The 12,644-nt window shown below is 41.0% G+C and overlaps 1 protein-coding gene and 1 pseudogene across 1 annotated transcript; one reads left to right on the top strand and one right to left on the bottom strand.

Annotated features, from left to right (window-relative positions):
• Positions 1 to 267: 267 nt before the first annotated feature.
• LOC112255885 lies at positions 268 to 2,936 on the bottom strand (annotated as a pseudogene).
• Positions 2,937 to 4,935: 1,999 nt separating this feature from the next.
• LOC112255883 (serine/threonine-protein phosphatase 2A catalytic subunit alpha isoform) lies at positions 4,936 to 11,280 on the top strand. Its single transcript, XM_042326067.1, has 6 exons — positions 4,936 to 5,380; positions 6,536 to 6,745; positions 8,174 to 8,347; positions 9,618 to 9,707; positions 10,295 to 10,456; positions 10,847 to 11,280. The coding sequence occupies exons 1-6, from the start codon at positions 5,279 to 5,281 to the stop codon at positions 10,883 to 10,885; spliced, it is 777 nt and encodes a 258-aa protein (XP_042182001.1). The 5' UTR covers positions 4,936 to 5,278; the 3' UTR covers positions 10,886 to 11,280.
• The last annotated feature ends 1,364 nt before the right edge of the window (positions 11,281 to 12,644 follow it).

The raw sequence follows: 12,644 nt of genomic DNA, 5'->3' as shown, positions 1-12,644 counted from the left end.
TGTGGGACCTTATATAGACAGGTGTGTGCCTTTCCAAATCATGTCCAATCAATTGACTTTACCACAGTTGGACTCCAATCAAGTTATAGAAACATCTCAAGGACGATCAATGGAAAAAGGATGCACCTGATCTCAATTGAGTCTCATAACAAAGGGTCTGAATACTTATGTAAATAAGGTATTTGTTTTGTATTTTTAATACATTTGCAAAAAAGTTTAAAAACCTGTTTTATGCTTTGTCATTATGGGATATTGTGAATAGAATAAGACTGTAACGTAACAAAATGTGGAAAAAGTCAAGGGGTCTGAATACTTTCCGAACGCTCTGTACATAAACATTTACCATTAACATTGTTCCACTACCCATTCATTCCCTATTGAGTCCATAGGACTTAGTTCCAGTTGATTATGCATAAGTTTAAAAAAAATCCCAAATGGCACCCTATTCCCTCAGCCTGGTCTCAGACATTTACATTTTGAACATTTAGCAGACACTCTTATCCAGAGCAACTTACAAGTGCAGTTAGGGTTACGTCCATTGCTTAAGGGCACATTGACAGATTGATCACCTATTCGGCTCAGGGATTCGAACCAGAGACCTTTCTGTTATTGGCCCAACACCCTTAACCGCTAGGCTACCTGCTCTACATAGGGCCCTGGTGAAACATAGTGCACTACATAGGGAATAGGGTGCCATTTGGGACGCAAGCCATGCCAATTCTTAGGTCTCCCTACTGATCTTAGTCTCAGTAGACATGTACACATACTTGTCCCTGATGCTGATTGTCATTCCACCCACGATGGAGGGGTCCGACTGGGCAGAGAGAGAACAGAAAAGACATTCAGACATGTAGCAGCATGTACAAACCAGCTCATAATCACTATATTCATCTCTTTATTTCGCAGACTTTATAGTGAGGATTTTAATCAGGGGTAATGGAAACGTAAGCCTAAAATGTCAACGTTTCTGATTCTGTAGGTGGACACTGATTCCATTATTCTTTCATCCACTGTGGCTTGTTATGTCTATTCAGTATTAGCTATTCATTAGCCTCCTCTGTGAGTTCCTAGTTCCTACCTTAGTCTCCAGCTTGAGCATCTCTGGCCAGGAAGCCATTCTGAGCAACTCTCAGGTCTTTGAGGTTGGCAGCATCCAGAGGCTGTGAAAGATACACAGGATTAGGAAAATGTCAAATAAATGAAAATAATTAATCTGCAAATTATTAAATTCTGTAAATGTAAACAACATGTCAATTACATTTTAGTGTGGATTAATGTACATCTTGAGTTGGCTGATCTGGGATTAGATTAAATATGTGTAATGATGGAATGTGTGTGTGTGTGTGTGTGTCAGTTCCTACCTGTGTGGTGGTGACAGTACAGAGGACCTCTCCACGGTGAGCACTCATCATCTTGCTGAAGGCTGAGATGATGTCAGAGGTCAGCGTCAGACGGTCGTTATCAGCCATAACATCTGAGGAATGAAAGTAAAGATATTCAATTCAATACAAATGTAGTTATCTCCTGTGATGGAACATTTTATGTTTGTGCTTATCTAATAACCTATTTTTGTGTTCATGCAAGTGACTGATTGAACGAATCCTCACTATCAGTATCTGCAATTTGGCAGTACGCCCAGAACGAAAGGATATTTCAGTTTCAAGGTCTCAACTTGGAGAGAAGAAGCCTCATGAGGTATTGGTCTGTCACATGCATGAACCAAATGTTAGTGATGAATTAATTATGAATGATGAATGAGCTAAATCATGCAAATATAACTTGTCTGTATATAAGAGAACTAACGGGACTGACCCGGTGGAGCTCCTGATCGACATGTGTACATGGTGCATTGAGTTGGTTGGAACCTCTCCAGCTTGCTGTTAATAAACAATGATTCATTTAAGATTGACTTTGAGTGTCCCTGTGTAGAATTTCCACAACACTACTTAGGGCAATTAATGTCAGGGCTACATCAGGGCCTCAGACACAGGCACATAAACAACACACAAGACAACTATTACACATTATGCTGTTATTACACACAACTTTTGTAACACCATCTTTCTTTCACCCGTCTGTCGAGACAGGTGACGTAAGGCTGGCTACCCACTGAGGACGTTGATGATGATGGTCATGACATCAGTGAAGGTGTGCTCTTTGATACTGCGTTTAACATGGGGATTCACCATGATGCCAGATAGCTTGGGGTCCTTGACTAGGGCCTGGAGAAACAGAAATAAAGCCTGTTTAGTATAGCTATGGGGCAGTAGCTGGATACCAGGTCTGAAACCGGGTCGTCTGAAAGAGAAAGGCATCCAGGTTCATGGGACAGATGACAGTCAGGGGTTCCCGTGTGTGTGTGTGTGTGTTGTAAATGAATGGGACTGACTTACAAACACTGTGATCAGCTCATTCTCCACTTGCTCTGGTCTGCCCTGCTGGCTGGCTACTGAGAAGAGAGCATAGGCATAGCGACCCTCAACTCCATATACCTGGATGGGAGGGATAAACAGGCTGCAGAGAGGGTAAATCATTTCACCCATTAGAAGTTTCAGGATTATATTGAGATATTTTGCCTATTTTTGACTGTGACGGCTACATCTTTAGACTATAGACGCCTGTGTTTGATAATATCGTTCTCAAGTCGTCAGTCGTCATTGCATAATTGTTGTGGAATGTTGAGCCCTTCCAGTAGCTTGTATGTCCTGCTTTGCTTACCGTGACCAGAAACCTGCCTGGTCAGCGAAGTGCTGAACTGACGGACCTGCGAGAAGAGAGAGAGAGCATTGCTTGGATAAAACTGGCGTTGATTTAGCTTCCAGTGACAGCAAGTGAGAAGCTAGGTGTGGAAACCCAGTAACTGTAGAAGTGTTGGTTGTTATCAGTGTGGGCGATTAGTGAACTACAAGTAGTTCTACTAGTAATTTAACTAAATTTTGCAGTAGCTTGGTGGTAGTTGAACCAAATTCAAATCTTGGTAGTGTTTTCAGTAGTTAATTACTTTTTTTGCAATGTAACGGTGTAGCTAACTACTGGAACTACCCAATACTTTTTTTTTGCTAAAATCAAATATGGGTGAAGTAGGCAAGAGATTCATTTTTTTCTGGTGTTGTGCCGAAAATCTCTCCTCTGCCAGAATTCTCACACCCCTTCGAACGCGCACACACTCAATTCTTCATTGCTGCGACTTGCTTGGTAGTTGAGATTTCTGCTCTTCACTCCGTTGTCAGTTTAGTCTACATTTTACTGATCTTAGAAGCAGAAAGCATGTTTTATTTGTGTTATTTGTGTCTAGCTGTCAATAATCACGCTAGGCTGCGTTTAATTTCAGCAAGGCTTTCTGCTTCTAAGATCAGTGAAATGTAGAGGGGAGAATTCTGTCAGGGTGGGATTTTCGGGAACACTGGCATCAGACATAGTTGTCGGTTTTAAATAGGCTAAAATACACATTGTGTAAACATCCGACTCCTGAGCGATATGTTCTTGCAATTTGTAGTCAATTACATTTTAGATTTAGATATGATCACTTTTTACTTAATTGTTTGGATGCAGTGAACTACTTTTTCAAAGTTACTTATTGCAGTAAACTATGTTTTTTTCTTAAGGGTAGCTTAACTTCTTACAGTTTGAAGTAATTGATAGGTTAGTAAACTATATTTTCAGAGTGACTTCCCATCAAGCTTCATCATTCATTCAATTCATTTTCGTACTGCGTCTGTCAAAACCAATGACTGGTCAAAACACAAGTAATCGTGGACGCGAACTGCACTCAGTGCCTATGTACCTAGGGTTTAGGTGAAGAGGTTCAGCTAACTGTTATTTTACAACAGAAAATACATGTTAAATACTTCATGTCTTTCCTGATGTCATCCATGCCTCAATGTTGCTGCCATTTTCTCATGGTTAGTGGTATATGGAATCCTTGGGACGTCCATACCATAAACCTTAACCCATACACTTACCTTAAACCTTACCTTAACCATTTTAAATGTCAACTTCAATAAACTAACGTTGGGATGTCCCAAGGATTCATTATTGCACAAACCATGATCTCCTACTGCTGTCTTGGATGAAACTCAATGCGCATGCGTGTGTCATAAACCTTATGAGCCGCCTCAAATTCTGTATAGTTGTTCTTGAATCCAGCCTGTCCATTGTATTTATTCACTGTGAATGCACAGTAGTCCTAAGCATGTGATTAGCGGTATATCTACTATCGGTATATCTACTATCTATTATTTTGATAGGTTTGATAGGTTTATTATTTTGACACCGAGAGCACAATTTAGTTCCCATTCGTAACCACACGGTGGCAGAAAAGCCCAGATTAAGGGGGCCAGTGAAGTTCATTGACCAAGTAAACGCAGTAAGACCAGGGTGGTTCTTTTATCTGATTTGGGTTACTCCGATGGGAGAAATTTTAATCCGGTGAAGAGTGAATGCATAGTTCTAGAACTGTGCTGCCTCACGAACGTGAGCCAGGTAGGTGCCCAGCTCTGGCCGAGGGAGAAGTCGGCTCAAAACAAAAGTGACGAAATGAACTACTCGCCCGAGTGGCGCAGCGGTCTAAGGCACTGCATCTCAGTGGGGTGTCAATGCAGACTCTGGTTCGATCCCGGGGTGTGTCACAGCCGGTCGTGAGCGGGAATACCATAGAGCGGCGCACTATTTGCCCAGCGTTGTTCGGGTTAGGCGGTGAAGGCCGTCATTGTAAAATAAGTCTTAACTAACTTGCCTAGTTAAATAAATGTGATGAGTAGGATTCTGTGTTTCCACATGCAAAGGTGATTAAAAAAAAGCTTCCCAATCCTAGTTTGAAAATTCAAACATTTATTTTATGGAAAATAAATAAATGTTTCTGGACGATTCTGGCAACATGACAAAGCGGCGCATATTACAGATCGATTTGAGATGGGCGCTCCTCCCGATAACGTTGCCCGGTTCAGTGTAATATAACTCCCTCATTGATTGTCGCTCGGGAAAGAAGCTGGGTTGGGTCCACGGAATGTCATACAGAGACAGTTTTCTGCAACTGCAACACGCATTTCTTTAGCTTTTTCATATTAACATAAGCTTGAGGTACATGCATCGCTTATTTTTAACAAGTAGTTAGCTAGTGCCGATGGTTTGAACCAATTTAAAACAGAGTCAGTAACCTAGCAAGATCGTGCATTCATTTTCGACGAAAGCAAAACGAGTGCGAATGACGAGAACGCATTAGCTAAACTAGTTTTCAATAGGTTTTCAACCTACCTAGCTAGCTGAAATATAACCAGACATGGACGACAAGTCATTTACTAAGGAATTGGATGGGTGGATTGAGCAACTCGGCGAATGCAAGCAGCTCTCGGAAAACCAAGTGAAAGCCCTTTGCGAGAAGGTAATTTTAGCCTATTTAATGTGTGTGATCTTGCAAGCCCTTAGCTAAGCTAGTTTGCCGGCTATGTTAGACCGCGAGCATTAGCTAACTGTTAAACAACTGTTTTAATTTGATCATTGGTCCGAGCACGGTAAATTTCTCCACCGACTGTTGTATGCTCAGGCTAGCTACATTATTCTGAAAATGGCGGCGGGGCTGCATATTGCCATTGCATTCACTTTGGAGTTGTCAGACATTACATTGGCAGTACCGTAGTTTTACTTGCAGGATTTAAGGAGCATTGATGATATTTTTCATGAATGTTTTTGGAAATGTCAGTTTGATATCCTTGTTGTTCTTACATTTCGCTCTGGCTCGTTGCAGTTTAATTCCAAAGTGTGCCGCTTGGGTATCAGCTACTAAAGCTAAGGATCGGACTCTGATTTTTAATTTTCGTCCTAAAATGACACACAAATCTAACTGCCTGTAGAACAGGACCTTGAAGCAATGATATGCATATTCTTGATAGAATTTGAAAGGAAACACTTTGAAGTTTGTGGAAATGTGAAAATAATATAGGAGAATACAACACAATAGATCTGGTAAAAGATAATACAAAGAAAAAAACATGCGTGTTTTGTTCCATCTTTTCAAATGCAAGAGAAAAGCCACAATGTATTTATTCCAGTTTTGGCGCAATTTACATTTTGGCCACTAGATGGGAGCAGTGTATGTGCCTCATTTTATACTGATCCAATGAACCATTGCATTTCTCTTCAAACTGTTGAATCAATTCTGCCCAAATGTGCCATATTGGTTTATTGATACATTTTCAAGTTTGTAACTGTGCACTCTCCTCAAACAATAGCATGGTATTATTTCACTTTAATAGCTACTGTAAATTGGTCAGTGCAGGTATATTAACAAGAATTTAAGCTTTCTGCCAATATCAGATATGTCTTTGTCCTGGGAAATGTTCCATGTTACTTACAACCTCATGCTAATCACATTAGCGTACGTTAGTTCAATCGTCCCGAGGGGGTCACCAAATATGTAGAGGTTAAATACTTAAACAAGAAATAACATCCGAACTCTCGCTCTGTATCCCAGATTTCACCCATCCTCTAACTAAATCCCTAAACCCAAACTCTTTTCTCGTCTCCTCCTCCTTTCCAGGCCAAAGAGATCCTGACGAAGGAGTCTAATGTGCAGGAGGTGAGATGTCCAGTCACCGTGTGCGGAGATGTCCACGGACAGTTCCATGACTTGGTGGAGCTGTTTAAAATCGGAGGGAAGTCTCCTGACACCAACTACCTTTTCATGGGAGACTATGTGGACAGGGGCTACTACTCTGTAGAGACAGTCAGCCTCCTGGTATCTCTCAAGGTAAACAGCCAAATGTTTTAGAGCAGGGATGTGCAATTTTAATGAGGGTGCCCCCCCCCCAATCAAATTTCATCACGAGGGCCGCAGTGGCCTTGCCTGACGACTCTTAATTGAATTATTTCGCTGCCATAATTAAAATCACTTGTGGTGAGGTCAAAATGAGAAGTGTTGTATAAAACTAAGTAATCAGCGATTGGATCATCTCTAACCAATCAGAGTCGCAAAAACAATGATATATTTTCAAACCTCCACTTTAGCCACTTGTGTTCTGGTTCTGGCCCAACCCATCGGTTTCTGGGACCAATTAGAACAGTTAGAATGTTTTGTCCGTTCTAGAAATCGTTGTAGAGATACTCTACCATTGCAGAGGAAAACTCATCCGTGGGCATAGCGTATGGGTAGCAAGCAGTGGTTTGCAGGTCTGCATATACCCACATCCATAGCCACACATGCGGTCAGAGCCGGCCCTAGCCTTTCAGAGACCCTAAGTAACATGTTGCGAGCAAAACTTTTCTGCGGCTCCCCTCTTGACAATGGAGACATTTACTGTAATTCTACACTATACGTGTAGGGATAATGTTGCCGTTTTAAATTAAGTTTGATGAAATTCTACACATTTTGCCATGGGGTGGAGAGAAGATTTAGCAATTTTATAATTAATTTCATGCAATTCTATTCAGTATGCCATGAAGCAGAGAATCATTAGCAGTTTTGCAGCTAACTTCCTGCAAATCTACACATTTTGCCATAGGGTGGACAGAAATGTTTGCCGTTTTAGATAAATCGGAGTGATGGTGACCAACAAAATCAATGTTAACCGTCGGTAATTATACCGTGATTATTGCAAGTTTAGATAGCTGGCTAGGCTAACTTACTGATCTAAACATTTTTAGCTGACGTGGGTTAATTGAGTGACTGTCAGTGACTGCCCTAACTAGAGAGAAACTGCTGATGCACAGCCATATTTTGAAATTGCACCTTGTATTCTCCCATTTGTAATTCTCAACAGTAAGTTCAGACCCCGACTGAGGTCCTAAAAAAAAATAGTATTTACATTAAAGGGGGGGGGCTGATCCGCGGGCTAACAAAATGCCCGTAGGCCGCAAGCTACCCATCCCTGTGTACTCTGAAGTAGCTTTGGCCGATTCCTGTCTGATATTGCTTAATTATTTTATTTTGCGCATGGGGAAAAACAGCAACAAGGTTAAACTCAAACGGGTAGAGGAGGTCAGTAGGTTTACATGGAGGACAGGACAGCCTACTGATATAACACAGGAAAAGATTTATTGCTGCTACTGTAAATGTCATTATCAACCTTAAACCATACCTGGTTGACTCTAAAACAGAATGTGCAGTCGCTGTGAATGTAATGTGTGTTATATACTTGTTGTCCCATCCAGATATGTGTTAATAATTGTAGTTTTTCAGGTGAGGTACCGTGAGCGAATCACAATCCTTCGAGGGAACCACGAGAGCAGACAGATCACCCAGGTGTACGGCTTCTACGACGAGTGTTTAAGGAAATACGGAAACGCCAACGTCTGGAAGTACTTCACAGACTTATTTGACTACCTGCCCCTCACTGCCCTGGTAGATAACCAGGTGAGATATTAGTTGTTAAAGGTGCATTATGCAGAAATGGCTCTGTCATTTCCTGGTTGCTAAAATTATAGTATTTTTTTGCCTAATTTCAGTTTATTTGACAAAACCAGCAGTCATTGTGTAGTGAATCATTGTACCATATAATCCTCTGTGAAATATATTTTACATAACCAAACATATTTTATTTTCAGCTGTTTGGTGCTGGTGTACAAAACTAAAGTTTTAAAAAAATGTATTTCACCTTTATTCTTATTTAATTCTTATTTTACAATGACAGCCAAACCCGGACGACGCTGGGCCAATTCTTATTTTACAATGACAGCCAAACCCGGACGACGCTGGGCCAATTGTGCGCCTCCCTATGTGACTCCCAATCCCGGCCGTTCAGTAGTAAAAGACACTAAAGCGAAACTTAAGAACAGGAAGCATAGAAATTGAGCACATAAAACAGATCTACCACTTCTTAGACTTGGTTTCAATGAGATCTATAACTCACGTTTCTATGTGAATTAGGGTCGGGTCACCCAAGAAGTTACGTTGCAGCTTTAATGTATCACATATTTACTTATTAGGGGAAGTATTACACAAGTGTCTTTGTTTGGGTCCTTGAAGAGTGCTATATAAAACTCCTGTATTATTAGTATCACTGTTATGAAGGAGAGAGGAGATTCAGCAACACTTGGGAGGACAACAGAATTCAATAAAAATAAAAGCTTATTTTTTGCGAAAAGTAAAACCAACGCTTTTTCGACTTTTGACCTTCATCAAAACCATGACGAAGGCCAGAAGCCGAAACGTGTCGGTTCTACTTTTTGCAATAAACACGTTGGTGAAATAAAAAATAAAACGTTTTTTAAATTGAATTCTGTTGTCCTCCCACGTGCTGCTGAATCTCCTCCTTCAGTTCCTTCAGTTTGAAAAGCGAGGTAGTGGCTTTGGACTCTTTACCACTATATGTTATTACATAACCATTCAATTTAGCAGCCATGTACAGTACAGGTCTTAAAAGTAATTGTGACATTTACAACCCGACACAATGTTCACGTGCGTCTGTTACTGATTTAGTTTTTAACAGTAACACAATTTATTTTGTATTTAATTATTTATTTCACCTTTATTTAAACAGGTAGGCTAGTTGAGAACGAGTTGTCATTTACAACTGCGACCTGGCCAAGATGCTAGATGGAAATGTAAACCTAAATGATTGCTTTGTTCTACCAATTACACCATGTTTTAGATGGAAATGTCCTGACTTGTTGTTCCTCTGCAGATCTTCTGTCTCCACGGTGGACTGTCCCCCTCTATAGACACACTGGAACACATCAGAGCGCTGGATCGCTTACAGGAAGTTCCTCATGAGGTCAGCTCACTTCCACGTTCCTAGAAACGATGTCCAATCTACATACTACCATGCTAGTTAGAATACATGTCCAATATGTTGTGAACATGTCCAATATGTTCCTAAAAACGACATCCAATCTTCATACTACCATGCTAGTTAGAATACATGCCCAATATGTTGTTTCATAGTATTGACTCACTTGACTTAAACCTCTTGGTCCCCATTGGGAGTATAGGGGCGTCCACCTCGCTCACTTCTGTGTGAGGGCTTTTGCCTCTGGCCTGGAGATCCCTGTTTTGTTCATGTTGAGTGAAGCGTCTCCAGTTGTTTAGCGTGTCACAGTATGCTAGTGTGGATATAGATCCACTGGAGTCTGTAAGCCCTGACCATTGTATATCAGAGGGTTAATCTGTCAACCATCCAACCAGTCACTACTCATCTCAGTTGTAATATGCACAGACAAAACGCCTTCGATGACATCACATCCTGCGGTGACGCTCCAAGTGTTGTAGCCTGACCTCGCCAATATGGCCACCTTATTTACATAATGTAGTGTTCACAGTATTGTTGAATTTAATAACATGGCCACTGTCTCCCTCCCCCAGGGTCCGATGTGTGACCTGCTGTGGTCAGACCCCGATGACCGTGGCGGCTGGGGCATCTCTCCCCGCGGTGCCGGCTACACCTTTGGACAGGACATCTCAGAGACCTTCAACCATGCTAACGGACTCACCCTGGTCTCCAGAGCTCACCAGCTTGTCATGGAGGTACACTGGCATGTTTCATCCTCTAAGGACTTGATGTACACCAGTTAGCCTGATGAGGATGGACCGTGGTCAGTCACTGCTACGTTTAAACAGACAAACCAGTGTTCTGGTATTCTCCTGTTTCTTCGTAATGAAATGTGACAATGTACCCAATCCCTTCAGTGCAAGGTCATTCATCAAGCCGTGCGTCCAAAGATCCACAGCATAACTGTTTTGACTATCCTTGTCCTAAGATGTCTATCCTTTTTTTAAATACTGCAAATTATATATATATATTTTTTTTTTTACCAAAATATTTACTTTGTCCTGTTTGCATGATGTAATGTGTTAGTTTCGCAAGACTTGCACTTTGTGTCTTGTTCCTAGATTTACTGAGTTTGTTTTTGACAGGGTTATAACTGGTGCCATGATGTACCTCTGGTTTCCTGAGTGTTTGTTTTGACAGGGTTATAACTGGTGCCATGATGTACCTGGTTTCCTGAGTGTTTGTTTTGACAGGGTTATAACTGGTGCCATGATGTACCTCTGGTTTCCTGAGTGTTTGTTTTTGACAGGGTTATAACTGGTGCCATGATGTACCTCTGGTTTCCTGAGTGTTTGTTTTGACAGGGTTATAACTGGTGCCATGATGTACCTCTGGTTTCCTGAGTGTTTGTTTTTGACAGGGTTATAACTGGTGCCATGATGTACCTCTGGTTTACTGAGTGTTTGTTTTGACAGGGTTATAACTGGTGCCATGATGTACCTCTGGTTTCCTGAGTGTTTGTTTTTGACAGGGTTATAACTGGTGCCATGATGTACCTCTGGTTTACTGAGTTTGTTTTTGACAGGGTTATAACTGGTGCCATGACCGTAACGTAGTGACTATCTTCAGACAGGGTTATAACTGGTGCCATGATGTACTCTGGCTATTGCTGACAGGGTTATAAAACCAGGCCGCCATCATGGAGCTGGATGACACACTCAAGTACTCCTTGTAAGTATTCACTTCAGAATAAAATCCCAGTTAAAAATGCTTTTACTTGTAGCTTTATTGTAAAACTCTAAACATTGGAAATTGTCATGAGTATATAAATGACTTAGGAAGCTTCCTTGTCTTGAAATAGAACAAACCCTCTAATTTAGATCTAAAAATGGCTCCAAGGCGTCATAGTCACATTTATATCTGATGTCTTTGTTTCCGGTCCAGCCTTCAGTTTGACCCCGCCCCTCGCAGAGGAGAGCCCCATGTGACCCGCCGTACTCCTGACTACTTCCTGTAAAAGATCGCAATGCGTGTAAAGCTGTAGAATCTTCTTAGTCAACGTGAAGGAGAAGGTGGGGAAAAGGGAGCAACTGACCATCGGTATAGAGTTCAGCATCCATGGACCAAAATGTGTGCCATAATTTCACAAAGCAAAAATGGTGAGGGGGGATTCTGATTCAACTTTAAAGAAGACCACACAGCCTACACCCACCACAGTCCACTTCCTACTCTCTCTCTCTGCATGTTGTATTTATGTCTCTGAAAAGGATTCTTCATTATAAAGACTACAGTATATAAATAGTTAAAAGGGTGCCATTTTGGAAGGAGCCAGTCTCACAGTACCTGCTGGTTTTGTCAGGTAAAATATCTGCTTTGAATGAATCCATCTGCTGAGATTAATGCTTAAATGTAACCCTTGTTAGGAGCGTAATTAAGATGTAGATAGGTTTGCCAGAACTAAACTCTGCATGGCCTCAAACTGGAAGGTTGTGGTAAACATGATATGTTGTGACATTGTTTCAAACAGAAATTCAATGGCTTTTTTTGTGTGTGTGAATTTAAATCACTGTTTTCAGGGTTGGGTGGAATTTAATTCTTTGTTTGCACTTTTGTATTTAATTTTTTATCACATGACACTGACAAACTACAGCATTCTGTTTTATATTTCACCCCCAGAAAATAGTTTCTGTGACTGACATCTATTTCAGTTAGGAATACCTGTACAAAATTATATCCCTTGTTATACACTGAACAAAAATATAAACGCAACATATGTAAAGTGCTGGTCCTGTGTTTCATGAGCTGAAATAAAATATCCCAGAAATGTTCCATACTGCACAAAAACCTTTTCTCAAAAATGTTGTGCACATTTTGTCCATGGTCGTGATAATCCATCCACCTGACAGGTGTGGCATATTAAACAGCATGATCATTACAGATGAA

The sequence above is a fragment of the Oncorhynchus tshawytscha genome, linkage group LG08 (genome assembly GCF_018296145.1).
Source record: "Oncorhynchus tshawytscha isolate Ot180627B linkage group LG08, Otsh_v2.0, whole genome shotgun sequence".
NCBI lineage: Eukaryota > Metazoa > Chordata > Actinopteri > Salmoniformes > Salmonidae > Oncorhynchus > Oncorhynchus tshawytscha.
This window is presented reverse-complemented; position numbering and strand designations above follow the sequence as displayed.

What these genes read in the sequence shown, in the direction of transcription:
- LOC112255883 (XM_042326067.1), top strand. Translation starts at nt 5,279, where the DNA reads ATGGACGACAAGTCATTTACTAAGGAATTGGATGGGTGGATTGAGCAA. An exon ending in GCCTCCTGGTATCTCTCAAG is followed by an intron (nt 6,746 to 8,173) that starts GTAAACAGCCAA and finishes GTAGTTTTTCAG; the next exon opens with GTGAGGTACCGTGAGCGAAT. An exon ending in TACAGGAAGTTCCTCATGAG is followed by an intron (nt 9,708 to 10,294) that starts GTCAGCTCACTT and finishes TCCCTCCCCCAG; the next exon opens with GGTCCGATGTGTGACCTGCT.